This window comes from Polypterus senegalus, chromosome 15 (genome assembly GCF_016835505.1).
Source record: "Polypterus senegalus isolate Bchr_013 chromosome 15, ASM1683550v1, whole genome shotgun sequence".
Taxonomy (NCBI): domain Eukaryota; kingdom Metazoa; phylum Chordata; class Cladistia; order Polypteriformes; family Polypteridae; genus Polypterus; species Polypterus senegalus.
In genome coordinates this window covers 72,198,983-72,225,356 of record NC_053168.1, presented here as the reverse complement: position 1 = coordinate 72,225,356, position 26,374 = coordinate 72,198,983, and the positions used below count along the sequence as shown (strand labels likewise).

The following is a 26,374-nucleotide window of genomic DNA, read 5'->3' as shown; positions in this document are numbered from 1 at the left end:
GAGTGTGACAACTTTGAAATTCATTGCAAATTTTTCTTAACTTAATCTCAGTTTCCACCTCACTTGTTCTGAACAACTGACTGAACGTTATAATAAGCCACAGCAAAACATGACACAGACAAAGGTGATTCAAAATTGTGATGATTAAATGTTTCCCCAGCACCTCATGCATTAATATACCATTGCCAGGCATGGAGTTCAAGGACAATGCACTCTTCCAGAGAAATTGCATCTTACATAAATGGTAATAGATAGCCCAGCAATACCTAAGCTTGAGTTAGTTAGAATGCTGAGCCCAGTGACTGTCTGTGTGAAATCTGAACATTCTGTGTGTATTTTGAGGTGGGAGGGAGAACAGCAGTCTTATTTCTAAATTTGAAAAAACATGTGTATTAAGACCCATCACGTTTCACAATGTTTCCGGAAATTTTGAGTTGCAGAACTCATTTACATAATCTTGATGAGTGTGGGAGAGTCACGGCACATTCAAATGAAAACCAGTTGTGAAGTTTGATATCCCCAGCAACTCAATCAGGCTGGTCTTCTGCTCACTCCAATTAAATTAAAAAGGTTTGATTTTGTCTTGCATTGTAAGGATGGGCCTGTCTGTGCAAGAGTTGAAACCTGGAAGCGCAATAAATAAAATGCAGCAACAAGGAATAAAGAATGCGGGTGTTTTGGACCACATAGGTGGAAGAGAGGTTCATCTGTCTGATGTCCCTAAAAGAATGTAAGAAGAATAAAAAAATAAAAGCTCATGGACTTGCAATATTTTACAAACATTTGAAGATGCACTAATCCTGTCAGGAAGCCCATTAGTTGGCTGTCAGTGTGTGGTGACCTTGCAGTACTTTGGAAATTTGAAACTGAGCTAGAAGGTTGATCTGGAGACGTGTAATTTGCTGTGCCTTGTGATTCCTAGTCATGTAATCTGACATCCTCAAATGACAAGATCAGCAGCTGCAATTGTCAACTTTGACATTCCCTGTGACTTAAGGTTGTGTAATGTGATTCTAAAATGTCCCAGTTGTGTTTGTGAGAATGATAGCAGCATGAATGGCCCCTGGCATGGACTGGGACTGATACCTACTATGCACCCAGTGGTATACTTAGTTCCTGGAACTCTTGGGCTCTTGAATTGAATTATGAAGATTTAAGAATTTTAGGTAATGTTACATTAACTGAATAGATCCCATTTAAAAGGTTGTGGTACAAATCCCACTGGTTCACTGACAGCTTTGATAGGCGGCTGGGTTTTTTGATCTTCAAATTCCTGTAAAATGCATTCAGCACACCAGGAAGTGAGGTGTCAGTAGCAGTGACTGCACTGATTGCTTTCCCATTATAATTGGTGACAGGCTGAAGATCCTGCCAGATGTACTGCTAAACTGTGTTTCCAGCTTGCTGCTATGTCCCATTTTTCCTTTCTTATACTTGCATTTAGTTTATTGTCCTCTATCACCAGACTGGAACACATCAGTATATTTTGTTAGCTATACTTAATTTGAAATTTATTTGACCTCAAAATAATATTAATATTTCACACAATACTGTCTATTTAATATTATCTGAAGTAAGCATTCAAAATGTTTCATGGGAATACTGACTCATTTTAAATCTATTTATTATGTTAACAACTGCAAATTAGTTGTTGATGAATCTTTACTTCAAATAGTTTATTCTAGTTCATCCCATGGACTGTGAAAGTTTACGCACAAGCTCAAATTCGCTGTGATGTTTATGGAATCATTACAGAACTTCCTTAGCTGTGTTCCATAAACCATTATTCTGCAGAAAAAGAATTTATCCGGATACACATACCATTGCTTCAAAGATACTTGTATGTACAGTATGTGATCAGTCGAGACATTCAGCTATCTCATGGTGTTAAATTGGCTCCATACATTAAGGGTTTAATGTATGCCAAATAAACACATTCCATTCCATTGTCATCAACAACATACACGGTTGACACCTGACAAGTGAGATATATGGACTTGTGATGTTTTAGCAATATTTGTAATAAGGATACTGGGTAGCATCAGTTGATGAACATGTTGCCAGAGTTTCACAAGTAGCTCATATCTGCTCCTTTTATTCCTAGAATAACCAGCAATCCATATTCATATTTTCTGCTTGTGTGTCAAGTTCACTTTTATTGTCATGTATGCATAGTACAATGAAATTCTTACTTGCATGTATCCTCAGGACAGTTGACAAAAAATTATTTTTTTGTATTTTTTCATATTTTGTGTCATGATGTCCAAGTCCCTTGGTCTCATATCTAAAAGCATTTGTCAAATATAACTAAGCACCAAATGTACCTTTTCATTAGTTATTTCAAGGTACAGAATAAAGCTAAACAGCTAAACTGATGGACATTGTCGTTGAATAAAACTCCAAACCAATAATATCCAAAGACTACAAATCACACAGAGTCTAAAAGCCTTCTGGTTTCAGTTTAGACTTTTAATAAAGACAATAAGCTGCCATGGTCTCTCCACAGAGACATTTTTATACGTAGCTTAAGAAGCCTCGACACCCCTGCTATGCAAATGGGCAACACATAATGGCATTTTGCCACCTTTGTATAATCACCCTTCAGTCATGCCCACTTTATTAGTTTATGCCCATCCATGCTCATTATTCATTATGCTACTAGATGACACAAGTTTGGCATTTTGCCCTCTTCTTCTTTTATCCTTTTTAACCACAGCTTGTTACTGCTAATTCTCCACTCAGTCTTTGACATTGGTTTTCAGGGTGTCATTTTATGTTGGTGGAGTGGTTACACATAAGACTCGGTGCATCTTAATGTTGTAACTATCTAAGGAACAGTGCCATTCAGTAAAATCCTAAGCTTAAAAGTGCAACGATTTTGTGCAACGATTTTATGTAACGTTTTCATGTTACGTTTTTTGTCATGCTTAAAGTTGAGCTTATTTTAAAACATACATATATATGTTTGGTATCATTCTTTTCTGAATTTAACTTTAACTTTAATGTGATGTTGTTAGATTTCCAGATTCTTACTTCATTTTTAAATTATAAACTAAAAAATATCAAGAACTCACATCCTGCGTGACAAGACTTTGGGCCAAGAGATTTAAACACGCCCGGGGCTGGAAATAAAAGTCAAATACTATGACAGCTGCTGTACAGAGTTTTAAATGTCTGAAAAGCAGTGCGAGATGCAGATCACATGGCACGACAGCAGCAGCAGAAAGCCAGAAGCTGATCGAGCAAAGAGGAGGTAAATAACAAACTGTATATGTTTCCCATTGTATCACCGTTTAAGAGGAGGTTTCAGAGGAGCAACTGCATCTCCTTGGGGTGCGTTCAGCCCCCCTCTTCACAATGCGAGCGGCAGAGACGCAAAGTGGCTGGCGCATTGCGCAGGCCGTGGGGGTTGGCAAGCAAAGCGAGCAGTGGGCAAACCCCCTAGTATACTTTAAAAATAAAAAAAATCTTATTAGGTACAGAATCACATAGTAAGACAAGTGCTTAGTTAAAATTAGTGTTTAATCGTATTACATGTTCTAATTTCTGAGCATGCTATATTCTAATTATCCAGAGTGATAGTATATTAAAATATCCAGTAAATATTCATGCAGATATATTTCCATAACTGGCACATGACACTTTATCATTTTATGTAGTTGTGTACACCAGTCTAAACTTCTGAAATATACATTACCTTAGCTAAATTCAAGTTAACATGTCTCCCAAAAGAAAACTAAGGGTAAAATTCTCAGGTGAGCTGTGGTAACACCACTCTTCTGTATGTACAGCAAATTTAACAAAGTAAAAATGATCTGAATTGCTGAAATACTTTGATATTCAATAATTCTGAATGAAGTGACATTAATGTAGTTTTTAAAGAGTTCTAAAAATATAAGTAGAAGAATTCATGAACTCTTAAACATACTATAACACAGAGTGAGTATGCAGCCTCTTTCATTCTATCACTATTAAATCAAGGGCCAGCATGGTAACCTTTTAAAGACAATTTACTATGCATATTTTGTGCTGATTACATTGAGTCCTAGTGCAGTGACCTGACTGTTCATGAATCATTGAATATGAGAATGAGCAAGCTGGAAATCAACACAATTATACTTAATTCACCTTTAATTATTTTTTAAACGATGCTCTGTTGAGTAAACCTGACATATGATAACACACTCAGACCCATTTATTCCATTTCAGGGTCATGTGCAAGACAGGAAGAAACGTTTAGACTGTCCATAGCAGGTCCCACTCAAGGCACAAAACCATATTCAATTCAGAGCTGCCAGTTAAACTAATGTGCATATTTTCTGGATGGAGATTATGGAAATAAATCCCACAAAGACACAGAAAGAAGGCAGATTTGACACAGGTGGTGACTGGGTGTAGCATTCAAACCCAGGGCACTCAATCTCTCAGACAGAGCTGCTAAACACTGTGTAATTGTTCTTCCCTTAATTAAATAAGCTTCCACAAAACTTATGTTGCTACAGAATTTCAGTATTGCATCCATTCTCTAAAACACTTACTGACAGCAGAATGCTAATTTTTTTTTTTTGACTCAACTGTACTTCAAGGATTTACTCAGAGCTATAATGAGAAAGTATAAAATATTAAATAAAAATGTAAATGTTATATATTTTTGCTAGTGTGAGGTGTAAATACCAACACTTGATACATATACCTTAAATAAAATCTCTTCTTAATTGAATTTTAAATGTTCAACCATCCATTCACTTTTCGGAAACTGGTTTTTCCCCTACGGGGATCTTGAGTGCTGGAACCCTTCAGAACTTCACAACCTTGGACAGGACACCAGCCCATTGCATACTCATCCATGTACTTACAGCTAATTCTTCAGGTTCCATTTAGTTTCCAGTACACTTATCCTCTTAAGACTCACACTTGAGTATCATAACAAAGAACATGCAAAATTCACACAGATAAAAACTCGCCTACATTGAAATGCAGGTATCTGAAGTTGTGAAGCAGCTACAATAATGCCAATGTCAATGTGTGAACCTGTATTTAAATTTTAATTAGATAATTTTAACTGGCAAAATTATTAAATAGCTTTGAATGCTCCAGTTTATCACATGTACTGTTAATTTTCCTGTGCTAGATATTTCCATGTATCTGGATATTGATAGACTACCCACAACAGGCTTAGGTCTGCTGGAGGTTGCTTTTATATCCGAAACAATGGATCCAAGGCAGGAAACATTTTCAGATGCGACATCAGTTCATCATAGGGCAAACTCATGCACAAAAAGGCTAATTTACTGTTGCCAATAAATTTAACCTTCACATTTTTTAGAACAAGAGAGGAAACTAAAAACCAAGATAGAATTCAAACATCTGGACTTACAAGTGGACTAGGGCCATACTAGCTACCTCAATCATAAAAGATAAATGTATTGCATATTAATAACATTAATCCAGAAACTAAATATCCTTAAAACCTAATGCAGTGACAGCTTTAAAATTACTTTCTTTGAACAAGAAAGCATTTATATTAACCTTAATCTTTATTTATTTTTTTTTGTTTTCAAATATATCTAACTTGATTTGTTTTCCAAGATAAATTCACAAAATAGAAATTTTATTCTTACCAAAGTCAGCCAGCTTTAATTCTCCAGTGTCACTTATGAGTAGGTTCTGAGGTTTCAGGTCCCTGTGCAGAATGTAACGTTGATGGATGTAGGACAATCCACGGAGTAATTGAAATAAAAATAACTGAAAAACAAAATAAAATATGAATTAATTACTGCATTATTCATATATTTTACTTTATTATGTTGCCATAAAAAGAGCTGGTAATATTCTCATATATTTGTAAGTGAAGTGAATAGTTATTCTGTTAGTTGAACCAAATAATTATTTGGAATTTCAAAACATTCTAATAAAAGAATTTGTAAGACAATTCATAAAATTCCTCATATTTTTCATGATTGTTATTTGTCCTGGCAATTTATTTCTATGGGTGCTCATTTTAGCAGTCAGGTTAGTCAGGTTGGGGAGCATGCACTGGTACAGCACATTGCCGAACTCACCACATGATGAAACAGTTCAGGATCCTTGTTGGCAACCCCACAGGCAGAACACGTGGTCCAGTCCCACCCTCCAGAAATGACCATCTACCTGGTGTAGTCAGGTGATCCAGCTATTTGGGTCCTCAACAATAAGGATAATACAAGCCGGATCACCTTCAGATCACATTTGTCTCCACATGGCCATAATGCCGAAACTGACGCTCCCTCACAATGCAGTTAACGTGCCTCATTTGGGACTCCATGAGAATCCGTTCATTCGACACAAAGTCAAACCAGCAGTGCCCAAGGATCATCTGAAGAATTCAGTCTTTGTCTCAGGCCACTGGATATTGTCCATGTCTCTCAAACATATAGCAAAACAGGCAGCACCAGGACTCTAAAGACTTGGACCCTCAGCCTTTTACAATGATATCAGGAGTGTCAGACACCCCTTTCCAGCGACTTCATAAATCCCCCATGCTCTCCCAATCCGACTACTGACTTCATAAGAAGAGTCACCTGAGACATGAATGTTGTTGACGAAGTAAGGAAACCACCCGACAAGGTCGACACTCTCCCCGTCGACAGACACACTGTCAATGGCTGTGCCTAAGAGGTCATTAAAGGCCAGGATCTTGGTTTTTATCAAGGACACTCATAAGCCTAGACACTCGGACTCCTCACTCAATCTCTTAAGAGCACCAATCAGAACTTCCATTGACTCAGTGAAGATCACAGCATCGTCAGCAAAGTCAAGATCAGTGAATTTTTCACCAACAGATGCCCCAGAGCCACTGGACCCCACGACCTTGCCCTACACCTAGTCCATGAAAGCACTGAACAGAGTAGGAGCAAGAATACACCCCTGACACACCCCAGAATCAACTGGGAAAAACACAGAGGTTCTGCCTACACTTAGTACAGCACTCCCAGTACCAGTGTATAGGCCAGCCATGATATCCAGCAAGTTTGAGGGATCCCAAGAACTCTCAGAATGTCCCACATAGCACCTCTATCAACTGAGTTGAAAGCTTTATGAAAATTGACAAAGGCTGCAAAGAAACTCTGCCAATATTTGCGTTTGCGTTCCATGAGAACCCTCAGTGCCGGGATGTGATGGATGGTAGACTTCTTAGGTGTATAACCAAACTGCTCTGGTCGCTGGTAGGTGAGCAAGTGATCACAGATCCTATTGATGATGACTCTAGCAAGGACCTTATCTTGCACGAGAGCAGTGTTATCCCCCTGTAGTTACTGCAATCGAGGCAACCACTCCTCTAGTGTTAAAATAACCATTCAAAGTCTTTACACTTACAGTAAGTGTTCATTTAACACAGGCAGTATTGTTCTGCAGGAATCAAGTGCATCTAGAGAGGCAGGAGTTGCTGCCATTCCAAAACAAGCCTTAGTTCCCTCTGAAGCTACACCTATAAATTATTCAAACAAGACAGAAAACTGACAAAAAAGTGAAATTACACTATATTAAATAACTGTAAATGTTTGGCGGGGAAAAACTTATTTTTATTTTACACATATGACTGCTTTGTTTTTACCACTGCAGCATATAAATTTAGGTTTTGTTTGTAGTTCAAATACAGTATGTACAATTAAATCAATTTAAGTCTGTGATGGTATGAAAGTGTTTTTTTATTTTACAATAATAAGCAAATGTTGCTTTTAGATATAATATTAAAATAACTGTTAGTATTTATACTCAGGTTGAACACCTAAGGAAAATATGAGATTTCAAAAATTGATAACTTGCTCATCGATGTCCATTAAGCAGTGCCTAAAAACTCACTGAAGATTACAGCTATGAAACAGTACCATGAGCAGCATAACTAGGTGTTATAATCTATAATTAATGGTACAGCAGTATGGCTAAGCTTACATGGTCAATTTAGTTCAAAGGTATCAAAATACAATATACTGATGAAAAAATTACAATGTGAGCATCAAGCACTTTGTGTGCCTCATTGTACAGCTAAACACTGCAGTAGTGTTCTGACGGTGCACATTTTCTTTAATGCATTCAGTGAGTATCCATTAAAGAGATGATTTTTCATATATTAAAGTTAGCCCTAAAGATATACTAAAAGTAGAGAGAAATTGAAATTAAACATGAATGCATGAGATGTAGTGCTGATTATATCCTTGACTGATCTGTATCTCACGTATTAGGTTAAGTTGGGTAGACTTTATTATCCCAGAAGGAAATTTGTTTGCAACAGGAATGTATAAAAACATAAGATATTGTTACACAGATTCAATAAAATAAGCAAAGGTACAACAACTGACTACCAGTGTTATCATAAATACACAAACACTCAAGATTAGTATAAAGGAGAATAATTACTTTTAACACTAGAATTACCAGAGCCTACAAAAAAACTCATAGATCCGTCCCACTTTAAATCACTTCGGACCTCTCCATAAGAGTCTTTTGTCCTTTAAATGTGTTGATAAGCAGCAAGCAGCCTACTATCACATTCCCCCGCCGGCGCAAAATTTTCTCAGCTCAAGTCTGTGTACCTGTGTCAGTTGCTTGGAGTCGTATACAGTGAGAAGTCAAGCAAAATCACACCTTTTATAAATACTATATCGTTATTTGGAATACATGCATTTTATGTGTGTCCCGTGTCTACAACAATCTATGTATAGTAAACACATCGTTAAAACAGAAACTTTTTTCATGTTTTAGTAATAATTGACAGAATGTAGACATGAAGTGTATAATGTGTTAAGCCTAATTTCCAAATATCAAATAAACACTTTCACAATAGGTACAAATATAACAGAACAAGTGTGCTTCAATTCAAGAATATAACTGCAGAAAAAGAACCCACGTTAGGGTGCGACATTGACATGCATTTACTACTACTGCTTTGGTGGTGCAACGGTATCAACTGTCGACTGGTAATCAAAACTTCACAAGTTCGATCCCTGACGAGTCCATTTTGAGAAGTGAGCTGCTCTTATTCTTACTATTTTAGAATAAAAAAATAAATTTGATTTCAGTCTGTAACAGCCAGTATAAATGTATGATACTGCTGTTTTCACATAAAGACACGCTATAACTCTGCACTCTACCTGTGACTTTATGCTGTAGAAAGTAAGTAAGAAAACCAAGGTAAATCAGTAAATAACATTCGATCTGGCTGTTATATACAAAGTACAACGATGGCAGCTTCCACCGGCAGCTATAGACTCTTCAACGCTAGTATTTAGATCTGGACGGTGCATGTGCCCCAAAAAAAAGTTTACCTGCCTTCTCGTACCATTTAACTGCATTCTTGCACTTTTGCCATTGCTGTACTTTGTATATAAGAGCCAGATTGGCTACTTTCTGTATGGAGTTTGTATGTTTGTTCTTGTTCTGCATAGCTGCTCGCTAGATAGCCTGGTTTGACTCGATGGTGATTTTATAATAGCCTTATGGGGTGAGTTTGGCTGTCAGTGAGGCTATGAACTGTAAGTGATGGACTTGCAGCCCAGGACTGTTTCCTGACTTGTGCTTTATGCTATCAAGCCTACCAAGGACCCCCACCAGCACCTGGTACAGACATGCATAAAACAAAACACTGTATTTATGAATTAACAAATTGTAATTCACAGGCATTTAATGGGGCACCGGGCACTAAAAGTAAAGTGGTTGAGATAATCACTTAAAAAGGCGTCTGTTCTATAGAAACATTTCACTGGTTTACTTAAGCATAAAATTAAAAATCTTTGGTTTTGCTGGGGAAGGCAGAAGTTGAATATCTGAAATATAAAATCTGTCTGTTACCATTTTCATATTTAGGCCTTTAAATGCATGACTGGATTTAATGGAGATTGGCAGCCTCTTTCACACTGGAGTCTCATTACATGCCACTTACAGCAATACATTATCAAGACTACAATTTCTGTGGTCTACTGCTCCCTTCTCTGTTCTACAGTATATTACACCATTGTTTGCCACTACTGACCTTGATGACTCTTCCTATATGATAGTTTTTTTGCTCCTTTATAACTTGTGTCTGTGAAGAATGCATCAGTTTAAATTAATTAATTGTGTGTGACTGTAAATGATGTAAATCTTTTTAAGGCATGAGCAGCAAATTGTCCTTTGTACATTTCCGAACAACATTATGAAATGGTAGTAGTAGTACTGTCACATGTACAGAGTACAGGGAAATTCTTACTGTGTGAAAGAGAAGTAACTTTTGATGGGAAAAATTAACCATGAGATCAGAGTTGAATTGCAGGAGAGAAGAGAAAGCAAACACACAAGGTTAGGAATTATTCACCTGAAAATGAGATTTCTGACAGTTCAGTTAAACATGAGTGGCATTAATTCAAGCTGCTGAGGCTTAGCCAAGGATCGGTACAGACAAAAGAAAATGTTCTGGCATGTGGGATGTTCTCAGGAGCTTTTTAAATTACAAATGTTAGGTATTGCGGTATTTAATAATAAAAACAAAATGAAAGGCTGCAGTGGGCTGGCTCCCTGCTCGGGGTTTGTTTTTTGCTTTGTGCCCAGTGTTGGCTGGGATTGCTCCAGCAGACCACTGTGACCCTGTAGTTAGGATGTAGCAGGTTGGATAATGGATGGATGGAAATTAAGGGCTCACTCGGGCTAAATGACATCTTAATTCATGGTAAACCACTGAAATTAAAATAATAAACATTACTAAATATACAGTGCTGCTAAGGTGCATGTAAGGGACATGTGTAAAAGCAGATTGATGCTGTGATGGCCAGCAGGCATGTTAAAATATAAGCAATAATGTAGATATTGACAAAATCTGTCAATAAATCACCAGTAATTATACCAGCAAGATGGAGATTCAGAAATTGGATGTGGTACTAGAAGCCCTGGCAGGCCCTATCACTATCTTATATATAAACATCTACGCGTGGAAGTGTGTGTGTCTGTTCGACCCGGAAGTGAGAGGTGGAGTCGGGGTAAGGACTCCACATCCAAAGAAACAGAAAACTTGCTTAGCCACTAATAACACAAACAGGGCCAGCACGTCAGCAAAATGAAACCTCCCAAGAAAGACAAAGTCGCTTAGCTTCTAACATCGGCAAAACGGTATTCCTTTTACTTTTCCTCCCACTGCTAATGCACAAAAGATGTGAGCATGTCAGCAAAACGAAATCTCCTAGGAGAGAGATGTTAAGAGTAGTCCCTTTCAATTACCTGACATCTGTACATTTCAATTATTTCCTGACAATTTCAAAAGTTTGTAGGATCCCGGGCTTTTTACAGCACAGGCCTGCATAGCTGGTCTTGAATAACGGAGCTAATAATGAAGACCCTATATGACGCTCACTAAGGCCTACTTAGCTGAGCTGACTGTGTGTAGTCAGCATAAGCACCTTCTTAATTTGGCTCTAAGCTAATACAATGACCACAATGCTGGTAGAAAGGAAAAAAAAAACAAAGAAATAAGGCCCAAAATAAACATGTTCAATGGCAAAAAATACTTCAAAAAGACAGAGCCTAACAATTTCAAATGAATAAAAAAAAGAAAAAAAAACTGACAATCTTGTTATTGCACTAGACATGTTTTTATAATTTGTTGAAATGGCTAACAAGATGTCAAACTTTGACTCAACTGGTATTGCATCACCTGTCACATCAATACCATCTGAAAATACAAAATGCAAAAAAGAACAAATAATGAAAGGCATAACAATGTCATCCAATTGTAATGAAGCATGTCAGGATCAGGATATTATTTATTCTTATTTTTATTTTCTTATTTTTTTAATCAATTTTATTTGATGAAAATGACATTACATACGATCAAGACTAACTTTCACAACAAAGAAAAAATCATTTCATACAGTCAAGTCAGACTTAAACTGGAATTAATCCCCCACCTGAGAGAGAGAGTAGAGTAAAAAGCAAGAGTAAATCTTTAAAAACAACAAAGAAGGGAGAACATCAGTTTCCCAGATATATTTGCTCATTCTAAAATTTTATTAATTAGGTCTTGCCATATTTAAAAAAAATCTTTGAAGAGATTTACTAAGTGAGAATTTGATTTTTTCCCATTTTAAACAGTACAGAACATCAATTACCCACTGACTTATAAGATGAATTCTTACAGTTGAGTAAGGAAAGTCTTTGTGCTAGTAGTGTGGGAAAAGCAATTACAATCAAATTGTTCTTCTCCACTTTAAGGTTGTCAGGGAGTACATCGAACATAACTGTTAGTGGATTAGGAGGGATTGTGACACCAAGACTATCTGACAGGCATTCAAAGACATTTGTCCAAAATGATGTTGATTTGGTGCACATCCAGAACATGTGATCCAGTGAGGCTGGAGCTTGATTGCAATGTTCACAGATTGAATCTTGCCAGGGATACATTTTGGAAAAATTTCAAAGAGATAAATATGCTCGATAAAAGATTTTAAGTTGAATTATTGCCTGCTTTGCACATGTAGAACTAGAGTGTATTCTGTGCATGGCTGCCTTCCACTCTTTTTCAGAGATGTTAAGTCAAAGATCCTTTCCATACTGCCCCCAGATCTTTGAAAGGAAGTGATTTTAAAATGTTTTTATGTTACTAAATATAAAACCATTTGCTGTCTGAGTTTTTGAGACTGATCAGTGTTTTTTCGGGAATCGAAATGGGTAGGAGGTGAGGAAAATCGGGCAGGTTCCTTTTAGTGTCACTTCTGATTTGAAACTAGTAGAAAAATTGTGTTGATGGGAAGTTAAATTTGAAGCGTGATTGTTCATAAGATGCAAAGACATTATCTATATACAATCTTCTAAGTGTTTTAATCCTGGATGTTTTCCATACATTAAACATTGTGTATGTTTGAGAGGACAGAAAAAGGTGATTATCATGTAAAGACAAAACAGATAAGAGCTTCTCTGCCTTAAAGTGCTTCTTACACTGGCTCCATGTTCTGAGTGATTGATGGACAATCCAGTGATTGGATTATTAGTATATTTATGATAATTTGTATTTACTAAGGCACAAAGCAGGGCATATAAAAAAGTACAGTAAGATTTTATTTCTACTCCAGACCAGGCTTGTGTATATTAATCATTTAGTTTCAATTTCCAGGGGCCTCATGTATAACGCCGTGCGTAGAACTCGCACTATAACATGGCGTAAGCACAAAAGCCGAAATGTGCTTACGCACAGAAAAATCCAGATGCAGGAATCTGTGCGTACTCCAACTTCCACGTTCTTCCGCTACATAAATCCCGATCAGCGTGAAAACTAACGCTCGTGCACGCATTATGTAACGCCCAAATCCTCCCAGAATTACGCCTCTTTGAATATGAAAATCAATATAAATCGCCCTTAAGCGCAGCCTTCTGTGAAAAGACAATGGGAAAAGCACGGGGGGAAATATAAGAATTTCAGCGAATACCAAGTGGAGGCAAAGGAAAAACATACTATTTGTTCAAATAAGCCGTGGTATAATCAACAAAAGGAAGTTGATCGAGTGGCATAGCGTGTTGGAGAAACTTGAAAGCTCACATCCACAAAATCGCACAGTGCCGGAAATAAAAAGAAGTCACATATCAAAGTCGCGTGAAAGCGAGTTGTAAGCCCACTGTCTGAGTGTCATATGAAAGCTTATTAGGGTACAGAGAAAAAAGGCACACAGTGGGGAAAAAGCACGAAATGTCAACTTCAATCTCGACATTTCCACTTTAATCACGTAGTTTATTTTGTCATTTAGTAGAACATTATAAACTTCATCTTAAAATCGTTTAATTAACCAGTTTCTCAAATCACATCGTAATTAAAGTAGCACGTTAAATGCTTTGTTTTGTATTTGATCTTCTACTCGTATGTGATCTATGTGTGTGAATCACTACTTGCTTCTTAAACTGGCTCTCTTCCTCCAACTGGACACAGAGTCCATTACATTTGTGATATTACAGCTCTCTGAATAACTAAAATACTGAGATGTATACGTGATGTCATTTTCATGATGATAGGAGCTAAAGCACATTATTAAACATGTGTTTCATGAGCCTCGTGCTCATGACAAGCATTTATCTTTTGTCGAAATTTGTCACTGCGTTTTTAGCTGTGTTGTTATTTTCTCTTTCTGTTTTATATTCAATATATATTGGCGTAGCCGTCACTGCAGTCAGTGCTTTTCTTTCCCCAAGTAACCGATCGCCATACAATCAGCTCTGTAATAGAAGTTAAGCCATCTGTAAGCTTAGCGCCAATTCTTCAAAACGTTTAAAGAACATTGAAATATCTTCGTAGTACATGTTTAATTATTCTATCCTTCACGACACTCCCAGTGAAGAATATAGATTATTTAAATGAAGTTAAAGTTTTATGTGTATAATTTAACAAACATATTTTGCTGCATTTCACCTTAAAAATGATATGTCATCATATGTAAATACGCGCTTTATAAAGTGGCCCAGGTTGTGAGATATTATAACTGTAGTGCAAGTTTACAGTGGGGTGATTGTACTTATAAGTACAAACCGTTCTACAAGGAGCAATTGATTGAGTGCATTTAAAGTTCTTGGGATTAAACTGTTTCTGAACCGCGAGGTCTGTACAGGAAAGGCTTTAAAACGTTTTGCAGTGGCTGAGACAGCGTGTCCTTAAAGCTGTATACCGATAATTCTCTTTCCGATCAGCTGCTGCTGTGATTCACACTCAGATACAGTGATATAAATACTCCGAGTCGTGCAGTGAGAGTAATATGGAAAAAGATGATCCGCTGTGGCAACTCCTAAAGGGAGGAGCTGAAAGAAGAAGAAGAAGAAGAAGTGAGAGTAACAACGCTAAAGCAGTTATGGTATTTGGAATACTATGGCTGTTCCCTGGACCATTATATTGTTACGAGTTAATTACAATCAGATGCATTACACTAATAAACAATATGCGGTTAGTTTCGGTGTATTTATAAAGCCGCGTCATAAAAATAATGAGTAATCACACAAGAACAGTAGCACTGCTTTGACGCTGGGTGCCGCCAGTTTGCAAAACGGAGCGGAGAACTTGCGTACGACAAAGCATGAGGTACCGTGGAAAAGTGCGTGGCTTTACGCAAAGTGTAGGTTTTATACATCGCAATTTGAACGTGGAAAAGTTCTTGCGCAACATTTCTGTGCGTACGCACCGTTTATACATGAGGCCCCAGGTCTTTATAGTTTGTATATGTACCACACAATAATACAATTGAAAGTTAGATAGTGTCATGCCCCTTTCTGCTTTCGGTCATTGTAGAGTCACTCTTTGGATGAGTGGATGATTCACATTAAATAATAACTGAGGTTATAGTTGAGTCTAATTTCTTAAAGAACAATTTGCTAATGTATGTGGGGATACTCTAAAATAGAAATAGAAGCTTTGGAAGAATGTTCATCTTGACAGTACTGATTCTCCCAGCTAATGTGAAATAGAGGGTAGACCATCTGTTCACATCTTGTTTCATTTTTTCCATGCAGATAGCAAAATTTTCTTGAAAAAAATCTTTATATTTATTTGTGATGTTTACCTCTAGGTGGGAAGGTGTCCAGTCTAATATTGTGTGCCAGACAGTTCACTAGAAAAAGCATACTTTTATTCAAATTAATTTTGAATTCTTATTTCTTTATGTTTTGATTTCTTATTTTTTTGGTGACATCTTTTTTTCCATAATTCTTTCACACAAGAGTTGTCATTTTACATGGATTAAAACCATGGTTGCAACTATTTTGTGGTGGAGGGAATGGCATAATGCTGGGCAACATGACATATGTGTCAGTGGCAAATGACTTCAACAAAGCCACGCTATAAGAGAAGGCAGGGCACCTAACAAAATGTTCAACCATAGACTTGATGATGTAGAAGTGGTGCACTCCTGCAAGTACTTGGGGGTTCACATAAATGACAGGTTGGACTTGTCTTATAACACAGAGGAACTGCAGAATATAAGAAAGGGCAGAGCAGGCTCTTTTTCCATAGGAAACTGCATTCCTTTAAAGTGGGAAGTGTTATCCTTCCCATTTTCTAATAACTCTGTTATGGCCAGTGTAATGTGGTGGGCTAATAACATCACTTCAAGAGAGGCCCACAAAATCAACAAGCTAGCTAAAAGGGCAGCCTCAGCTATGGGACGTCCTCTGGACCCCCTGGAGATAGTAGCAAAGGAAAGAATTAAAATAAAACTAAGTTTCATTATAAACAATACTGCACATCTTCTCTTTGTCACATTAACACAGAGTATTTTCAGTCAATGAATTATTCAGAAGTGTGTCAAGATATGCTACTGGGGCTCCTTTACATCAACAGCAATATGCCTGCATAATGCCTCACAAAACAGATATTTTCTTTTTTTTTCTTTTTAATATTCCTCCTTTTCAATCATTCTGTTATATGTTTATAAACTGCTCAAAAAAATTAAAGGAACACTTTGAAAACACATCAGATCTCAATGGAAAGAAAAAAATCATGCTTGATCTCTATGCTGATATGGACTGGGTAATGTGTTAGGAATGAAAGGATGACACATCAGTTGATGGAAATGAAAATTATCAACCTACAGAGGGGCTGAATTCAAAGTCACCCCGAAAATCAAAGTGAAAAAATGATGAGGCAAGCTTGTCCATCTTGCCGAAATTTCACTGCAGCAACTCCAGATTGTATTCAGTAGTTTGTATGGCCTATAGGTACTTGCATGCATGCCGGAAAACGTCGGGAGGGGGCATGCTCGTAATGAGATGACAGATGGTGTCCTGGGGTATCTCATCCTAGATCTGAGCTCCTGGACAGTCTGAGGTGCAACATGGCGGTGTCATTATGGACCCAAAACATAATGTCCCTTGCCAAAGCGAGTCTTACTAAATATTGACTGTGTTGGTTGCCCAAACTTTTGCTTCAGGCTCTTTTAATTTTTTTTCTGTCATCTTTTGTTCACTTAACTATTCACAGCAACAGGCATTTTAAACAAGGGTGCCCATACTTTTGCAAGCCACTGTTTCCTTCTTTTTGGAATGTTGGGCTAAGGAATAAGCAACAATATTTGACAAGGCATGGCTACAAGCTACAGTACATGAATGCCTCACTCTATGCAGTGGAAGTAGCTTGTGACAGAACTAATTGCATTATGCTTTAGATCTTTGTGCCTTTATTTGATAGATAGATAGATAGATAGATAGATAGATAGATAGATAGATAGATAGATAGATAGATAGATAGACAGTGTTGTGAACTACAGAGGTCCTAATCACAAAGTCCCCGAATATTCCAAAATGTCCCACAAGTGTTCTATCAGTCCATAGTAGCCACTGTGGAGTTCTACGCTGCAGTCTCCTGTAGAAACAACTTGAGTTCAAAGGAAGCATAATGCCTGAAAATACTTATCAGGAAAGCCTGCTCCACCACAGGGCGAACCTTGAAGGCACTGAAAGCCATTGTGGAAAACAGGATGATGGTAAAATTGGATGCCATCATGAGAAATCCCTTCAATCCCCTCCAACAGGCACTGTCTTGGAGCACTTTTTAGTCACAAGCTCATTCCACCATGGTGTGCTAAGAAGTGCCTCTGGGTGTCTTTTCTGCCCACTGCTATCAGGCAATTCAGTGTTTCGACCCAATGTACATGTTAAGTTTATTTATTTATTTACTTATTTATCGATTGATTGGCTGCATTTTCTGTCCTGTGAGTCTGTATCCTTGTTTTTTATGTTTCTGCTGCTGTATGCATTTTGAATTTCCCACAGGATTATTAAAGAGAGTACAACAATTAAGTATAAAAAAAATCAATCAATCAGTCTTTGCTTACTTTAATACTGTTCACATGAACTGTACACTTACATAGTTGCATTATGTTACCATTTGCTATTGTGATTAACTTTATTTAAAATAAAATATTATTCATAAGCTTTTGGTAATTTTGCTACAGTTTGTATGGCCTTTTGAAATCAGATTAATTCTTTCTGGGTCAACTTTAGATGTAAAACACAATTCAACATTAAATGGGGCATAAGCTCCTAATATTTATGATACAGAACACATAATACTGGAAGATGAAAACTGAAAAGAAAGTTAGGATAATCACAGAATAAAGCACAATGTGCACCTCTTATTCCGTTCTTGCTTTTATTATTTATTTATTTATTTACCATTTCAGGCCTCATGCTTTAAAAATAGTTTGCACTAAACTGAAATATTCTATGTGTTTTTGCTCCAGCGTACTTAATCTATTTCACAATTGATTTTCTTTCTTTGTCTGCACATCTGATATTGAATTATGGAGTGAATTGTCCTAAATGAGCAGAGACAGTCAAGCGTAGTCAGCTTTATTAACAACATCAATCCCAAACCTAAGTTCCAATCTTGGGCTTGAATCCCTTTATGAGTATATTGCTTGAAACAGAAGAAGAAAAAGCAGCATTCAAGCTCAGCTTATCTGCCTCTTGAATTCTGATTGAGCTAGCAAGATAGATCAATCCTTTATCCTGCTTTATTTAACACTGAAAAACAATAACAGTTATTATTAAATAAACCCTTTAAAAATGAGAATGTATTAAAAGAGAGGCACTAGCTAGGTCACTTGAGGTGGTATAACTGAACAGGATTATCACTTAAACCTGTGACAGAGGCACTTTAAGACTGTTGCTACTGTACTTCACATGTCCTTCTGAAGTAGAGCTGAGGATATGTTTTAGTGGTAAAGATTTAATATACCGCAAGCTGCCTATTTTGGCTATCTGCATAACTATCCTGATATGACTAATAATATATTTTGGATTTATCAAGTACTTTTTGTATTTTGTACCATATTAATCTACCAGTATTGGTACGAGGGACAAAATATGATTTAATGAGAACAAGAAATGAGGTATATGCAAAAAAAAAATCTTAATACGTATATAAAAAAAACCCCAAAAATAAAAAACCATAAGTCAGTGACGTTAAATAGGCGTCACAAATGAATGGTAGAACATTATGTTTGTGTGTCGCATGTGGCCTTATGGGTTTGCCTGGGGAGATCACAATAAATGGATTGTGGTGAAATACTGGTAAACACTAGCATTAGTCTCTTGAGCTAAAAGCGGGTACTATAATCAATTATCTCTAACAGAAGGGTAGATGCACAAGTGGAGTTCACGGTGCTTTTCATTTTTAATTAGGATCAAGCATTAATGATGTAATATAACACACTTTAAGGGGTATTTCCTGATAGAAACTGGATTTTCCACACAAAATTAGCAGGAAGGTGTATAAATGCTCAATTTCATTCAGTGTCAATTGAGCTTGAAGATAAGCAGGGCTGAATGCTCAAAAGCAAGGCATTCATCCAGCCATGATTTTTCAGAGTATCTTGGTGATGTGAGGCTAGTAAGTGAGCAAGCCATAGGATTGTTAACTCAATTAATCAATCGAAACATAAGTTAAAGTACTACAGCTATGCAGGTGACACACAGCTTTACGTTTCTATATAACCTTATGACCCTGATACTCTAGGCTCTCTGATTCATTGTCATTCTTGTATTTCTGAATGGAGGAGTAGTAATTTTCTCAAGCTAAGTAAGGAAAAAAACAGAAATTTTAATTGTTGCCAAAAATGAAAATAGTGAATGCCTTAGAAATAAACTTGATCCCTTACCATTAAAAGTCAAGGCAGAAGTAAAATATTTAGGTGCAATCAAGGACTCCAACCTAAACTTTAAATCACACATTAACCACATTACTAAGACTGCATTTTTCTATTTAAAAATAGTATTTTTTAAATTTTAAAAATTTATTGCAAAAGTTAGACCTCCTATAACACTGCATGATACTAAGAGGTTAATTCACACTTTTATATTTAGTCGAGTAGATTACTGTAATGCACTCCTAACAGGACTACCTAAGAAAGACACCAATCACTTGCAATTAATTCAGAATGCAGCAGAAATTCTAGAAAAAGAAAATCTGAGTACATTTCACCAGTTTACATTGATTACCTGCATCCTTTAGAATTTTCCTTAAAATTTTGGAAATGGTATATAAAGCTTTAAATAATTTTCCTCCTTCCTTTAGTTTGGAATGCCCATCCCCATACCTTTATAGTCATAACCATTGACCTACTAGTAGTAATCTGTGTATTTTTTCAAGAGCTAGGCATAAAGGAAGTGGTGAGATGGCCTTTTGCTGTTATGCACCAAAAATTTGGAATACTTTACCAATAGAGGCTAATACTGTGGATCACGTTTTTAATGAGCATTTTTGTAGCTACATTTTAGTTATTGTCCTAATAGACTATACAAACATAAAATTATCATATTTTTCATGGGTTTGCTATTGTTATTAATCTGTACTTTTCTCTGCTTTGTTTTCTGGTTTTTCTGTGAAGACACCCCCACCTGCTCAAAGCACGGTGCCTTGACTGTCCGAGACCCACTCCATTTAAACCTTTGGGATGAAGCCTGAAAAATAATAAGGTACTATTTAAGAACATTTATGTTACACAGTATGCCCAGGCAGGGCTGGGCAGTCAAATGGCCTTGGAACCCCTGCAGATTTTGCTTTTCTCTCCAGCTTATCTGAAGTGTTTTTTTATTTTTTCTGTTCTCCCTTATCATTGGACTTACCTTTATAGACTTAAAAAACAATATTATAGATAGATAGATAGATAGATAGATAGATAGATAGATAGATAGATAGATAGATAGATAGATAGATAGATAGATAGATAGATAGATAGATTAAACTAATTTGAATAAACAGATAAAGGGTTGGGGGTACCACGTATGAGCCTGTTTAATGTCTGGTGATGAGAAGTAATAAGGTCTTACTATAATAATAAGGTAATACTTTATTAATCCCAAGGGGAAATTCACATAATCCAGCAGCAGTATACTGATACAAAAAACAATATTAAATTAAATAGTAATAAAAATGCATGTAAAAGCAGACAATAACTTTGAATAATGTTAGCATTTACTCTCCCAAGTGGAATTGAAGAGTCGCATAGTGTGGGGGAGGAACGATCTCCTCAGTCTGTCATTGTAACAAGATAGTGACAAAAGTCTGTCACTGAAGCTACTCCTCTGCCTGGAGATGACACTGTTCAGTGGATGCAGTGGATTCTCCATGATTGACAGGAGTTTGCTTAGCGCCCGTCGCTCTGTCACAGATGTCAAACTGTCCAGTTTCATTCCTACAATAGAGCCTGCCTTCCTAACAAGTTTGTCCAGGCGTGAGATGTCCTTCTTCTTTATGCTGCCTCCCCAGCACACCACCGCCACAACCGTCTGGTAGAACATCTGCAGCATCTTCTAAAGAACTATAGTCGGCTCTGACCTTTCTTACACAGAGCATCAGTATCAGTATACAGTATACTGTATATATATATATATATATATATATATATATATATATATATATATATATATATATGGACTCTTCCTTTCTATTAATTATATAATATAGTTTATGTAATTTATGTTTTGATTTATTTTGTTTATTATTCATTATTATTCTTTACCATATTATGATTTATTTCTTTTTGTTGCAACTATTTTTTGACATCCTGTAAAGTGCTTTGAGCTTCATCCTGTGTATGAAAATCCACCCATTCATCCATTATCCAACCCACTACATCCTAACTACAGGGTCACGGGGGTCTGCTGGAGCCAATCCCAGCCAACACAGGGCACAAGGCAGGAAACAAACCCCGGGCAGGGCGCCAGCCCACCGCAGTGTATGAAAATGTGCTATAGAAATATATGTTGTTCATATGGTCGCAGCTTGGCAGTAAAATTTATTTTGCCTTTATTGCTTCTAATTTTGATACCCTTTCTTCTTTCTTTTTTGTGATATCTGCTGGGATAGACTCCATTGATACTGAATTGCACTTAGAAGGTGGATACAACGGAGGAAGAGTTGGATGAAAGGATAAATGTCTACACACACAGTTTGAGTTTGCTTTATTTTCATCCTGAAAAAATGACCCATTGACTTAGCCAGAGACCCCTTTAAATGCTGTCATGCAGGCTGTCTTGGCCTCCTTTAAGCCAATGTGTACATTTAATGGGACAAACTGATATGTTGAGTTTTCCTCTTTTATAAACAGCCAGCTGTGGAATGAATGTATTTTCTGTATATTTGTCTGAAGTTGTTCTGTAAACTCTTACAGATACATCAGTAAGATTTATTCAGAGAACTTCTGGAAGCTTCATCTACCCTAGAATGTTGTGGGACGTCTTGTCATGCTAGGGAAGATCGAATGTCTGTGCTATAGCTTCAAATGCCAGCTTAATCTATGTCAATATTTCATATCATTCCAATACCTGAGTGGGTTTATTGCTGGGAACTCCATTTTCTTCCACATTTCAAAGACCAGCAAGCTAGACTAACTACAGTCGAATCTCTAAACTGGCCTTACATGAGTGAGCGTGGTTCTGTGCTTAAATGTGCCTTGAGACATCCTGCCTTGTGCCACAGGCTACCTGGATAGACATCTGCTCCACACAATTCTGAATTGGATTACACAGATGAACAATTGGACCTTCAGTTAAAGCATGTCATTTACTAATCATCTGCATCTGCTCTAATGCCAAATGTGATTCAGTTTAGGAAATTAAGTAATCTGGCATTTACTTTTTTTTGCACATAATGTAATTTTTTTCTACTGTATGCATCAGTTCCTGTAATCAATAGGTTTAATATGAGGGCATTAACCTTTTAGAAAAATTGGGACTAATTCAGATTTATAAGGATTTTGCTGTACATATTTAACAATAAAATAGCTTAAATACAGACTTACATGCTTTTAATATACCTACAGTATGTGCATATGAAATGATGGGTTCTCAAAAAATATGTAACACTTTCTATACCATAGTCAAGATAGACAGGAAATGTTTGCAGCAAACTGTATAATTAATAAAAAATGTCTACATTCCTACTGCAGAACCACAAAAAAAACTCTTTTTCTAGCATATTCGAAGTCGACCATGAAAATGGTATTGTGTGGTTATGTGCTGCTTAAACAGGGTGGACTCATAAAACTCGAGTGGACTACTTTTTCTCATCCACCATATAGCCGAGATCTTGCCCCTACAGATTCAATCAATCAATCAACATTTATTTATATAGCACATTTTCATACAAAAAAATGTAGCTCAAAGTGCTTTACAAAATGAATAGAAAAATAGAAGACACAATAAAAAATAAACGTAAGTCAACATTAATTAACATAGAATAAGTAAGGTCCGATGGCCAGGCTGGACAGAAAAAACAAACCAAAAAAAAAAACCTCCAAATGCTGGAGAAAAAAAATAAAATCTGTAGGGGTTCCAGACCAAGAGACTGCCCAGTCCCCTCTGGGCAATCTACCTAACATAAATCAAACAGTCCTCTTTGTATTTAGGGTTTTGATGGAAGGACCTGATGATGATGGTCACGTAGACTTCTGGCTTTCAGTCCATCAATGTTGGTGCATCATGATGCTTTGAGTATGTGTTTGGAGCCCTCAAAGATGCCATTAGTTTAAATTGGTTTGGAACTGATACGATTAATGAAGAAGTGGTTGAAACTGCAGGATTCACAATGGTCCAAGAAGGAGAGAAAGTTCTGTTGTTAATTGCTGATGAAATAGATGGTCATTATGTTAAAAAATGATATGTGCAGAAAACACTTCTAAATATTTTAAGAGCATGAGCAGAGGACAGCAACAAAATGAATCCGCTGATTAAAGGGCGTGTTCCTTTCTGACAGCCTCCTTACAAGTGTTGAGCAAGAAAGGGGTGCATGGAGACCTAATCTAGGACTTTGAAATTCTCTAAGGCATCCCTAAATCTCATCCAGCAGAATCCTTTCAATGAAATAGCTAATCACATACTCGAGGACACAGATGGAAATTAAAAGGAAGCAACAATGTTCTTCTTTCAACAAAAGTTACGGGAACCTGGAATAAATTACCAAGTCATGTACTTGAAGTAGAAACCATGGGAAAGTATCTATATGAGATATTAGGACAACCTAGATATTGCCTAACGAATCAAGTATAAATGGACTGAACAGTCTAATCTTGTATTTCCTTCTTAAATAATTCTATAATAAATTAGGTGTGATTCTGCTTTTGACACAGTTTCCATTTACCCAAGAATAGAGGAGGACTCACCAGAGGACTACTGGCATCACTCCCTGCCTTGACCATGTCAGCTCTGCCCCTTCTACTTCCTCCACTGCAAAATCCGTCACCACAGAAAGTCCAACATCATTCTGGACCAGACAACTGATCAGAAAGGATCTCTTCCTGGAAGGAAGAGTTTCATAGGCTGCAATAAGCTCCCAGTATTATGATGTAAGACTGGAAGAGGACTAGGAGATGAAATGTAGTCAAAACCAGAAATCAGTCAAACCAAAAAGATAAAACCAATTGCACAAAAGCCTTATCGATAATCAAAAATCAAAGTTAGAGAGAAAACCAAAAGTTCAGAAACTAGTAATTCAAGGGAGAAACTTGCACTATGTTCCTCTGAGTTCTTTACCCAAATAAAGGATACAAATTAATTGTTACACTGGTATTTAAGACTAATGATGCAACCACATTCTTTGGCAACCGGGAGCAGATATGGGAATAATAACATGTCGGCACCGTTATGCAAAATAAGGTAACATTGGGGCACCGTGAAATTAATAATCACTACGGTAGGATCATTATATTACAAAGGTAACTAAGCACATAAATTCTCAAAGTACATCTGATAATAACATGAAGAAACCCATATTTCCATGTATACTTTTGCTTGGAAGCATTATTTCTAAGAGACATAAATTCTCAAAGTGAACATCTGATAATAACCAAAACATCATTAGTAACGCATCAGACCTTCTCATCACAAGACATTAAACAGGCTCATACGTGGTACCCCCAACCCTTTATCTGTTTATTCAATTTAGTTTACATTCAAACCAAACAATTGAGAAACCTTCCATTTTCCACAAGTCATAACAATTATGAAGATGTAAAGGCAGACAATCGGCCACCAAATAATGTTTATGGTACGTTGAGCTGGTGCCCTGCCCAGGGTTTATTCCCTGTCTTGTGTCCTGTGTTGGCTGGGATTGGCTCCGGCAGACCCCTGCGACGCTGTAGTTAGGATATAGCGGGTTGGATAATAGATGGATAGATAATGCTTATGGTGTTTATCAAGCAATGATCAGTCTCTTTACCTCTTTTGAAACATAAACTCTATTTGAGGAGCAGCTTGACCGTCATGCCAGCATTTCACGGTTTTGACTAAATTTAAAAAGATACATCTGAGGCTGATAGTTAATCATTGCGATTTCCCTTTTGTGGGATCACACAGCACATACTGCTGACTAGTCTATCAATACATAAATCAAGAAGCTAACAAATTCATTGGATTCCTGTTGCAATGCTGCTGACTTTAGGATTTACACCACTGAAATGTACTTTCAGACAAAGCCAATTTATTTCTTTTTCTTTTTTCAACTGTCAGTTATCATAAAGAAAAATTAACCTTTATCTTTGTGTCTGCAACAAGTTTGCAAATACTACATTTTTTTCATAGAGCTAGATTTACTTTTGCTTCAGATCTTCATATTTTAGTTTTAAAGAAAACATTTATTATTGTGCTTTTTTAATTAAAGGTTGGATGGGGGCACATTGGGTAATCACCTGATAGCACTTGTGATGTCCTCTTATGGAATGTTTAAGAAGAGTCTACTGAGAGTCTCAGGAGGTCTCAGGCCTAATAATTGAAAATGGGATTTCAAATGAACAGGTCCAGCAAGTGACATTTTATGCCAGTCACACAAACAGACATTAATTAAACAATCAAAATGATAAATAAAGAAGGAATAATTCAGGTTACTGCTTAACATGCATTTAATCGAATACTGAATACTACCAGCATTTCTTCATTTAGGTCGGCATGATGACACAGTGCTTAGGACTGCTGTCTCACTGTTCAAGGGGTCCATGTTTAATTGCCAGACTAATTGCTGTCTAAATGAAGCTTATTCTTTCTCTGTATTTCTTCTTTTTTCCGCATCCCTAAGATGTGTAAGTGAAGATAATTAGCATCACTAAAATGACCCAGTATAAATGAGAGCTGGGTGATTTGTTAATTGCTATAAAAATGGACTGATGGATAATATAGTCTTATGAAATAACACTGTCATATGACAATTGAACCCCAGTTCAATTCCACATGGCAGTGCTTTCTGTGTTGAGTTTGCAAATTCTGCTATGTTGGGTTACCTCTGATGACGTTGGTTCATGCTGTCCATATAAGAATATACCAACTACTCTAGCAGAGAGATGCAAGTTACTTCTAAATTGAAATAAAACAAAAGTTAATGATTTTACTAGAAAATAGCATCCTGAATAAT

The 26,374-nt window shown here is 36.7% G+C and overlaps 1 protein-coding gene across 4 annotated transcripts in view; it reads right to left on the bottom strand.

The window, feature by feature from the left end:
• Positions 1 to 26,374, bottom strand: part of cdk14 (cyclin-dependent kinase 14) — an 891,964-nt gene that overhangs the window by 412,754 nt on the left and 452,836 nt on the right. For all 4 annotated transcript variants that reach the window (XM_039736967.1, XM_039736966.1, XM_039736968.1 and 1 more), the window contains one exon: positions 5,622 to 5,745. In XM_039736967.1, the coding sequence (XP_039592901.1) occupies positions 5,622 to 5,745 (124 nt within the window). The remainder of the gene's footprint in view (positions 1 to 5,621; positions 5,746 to 26,374) is intronic.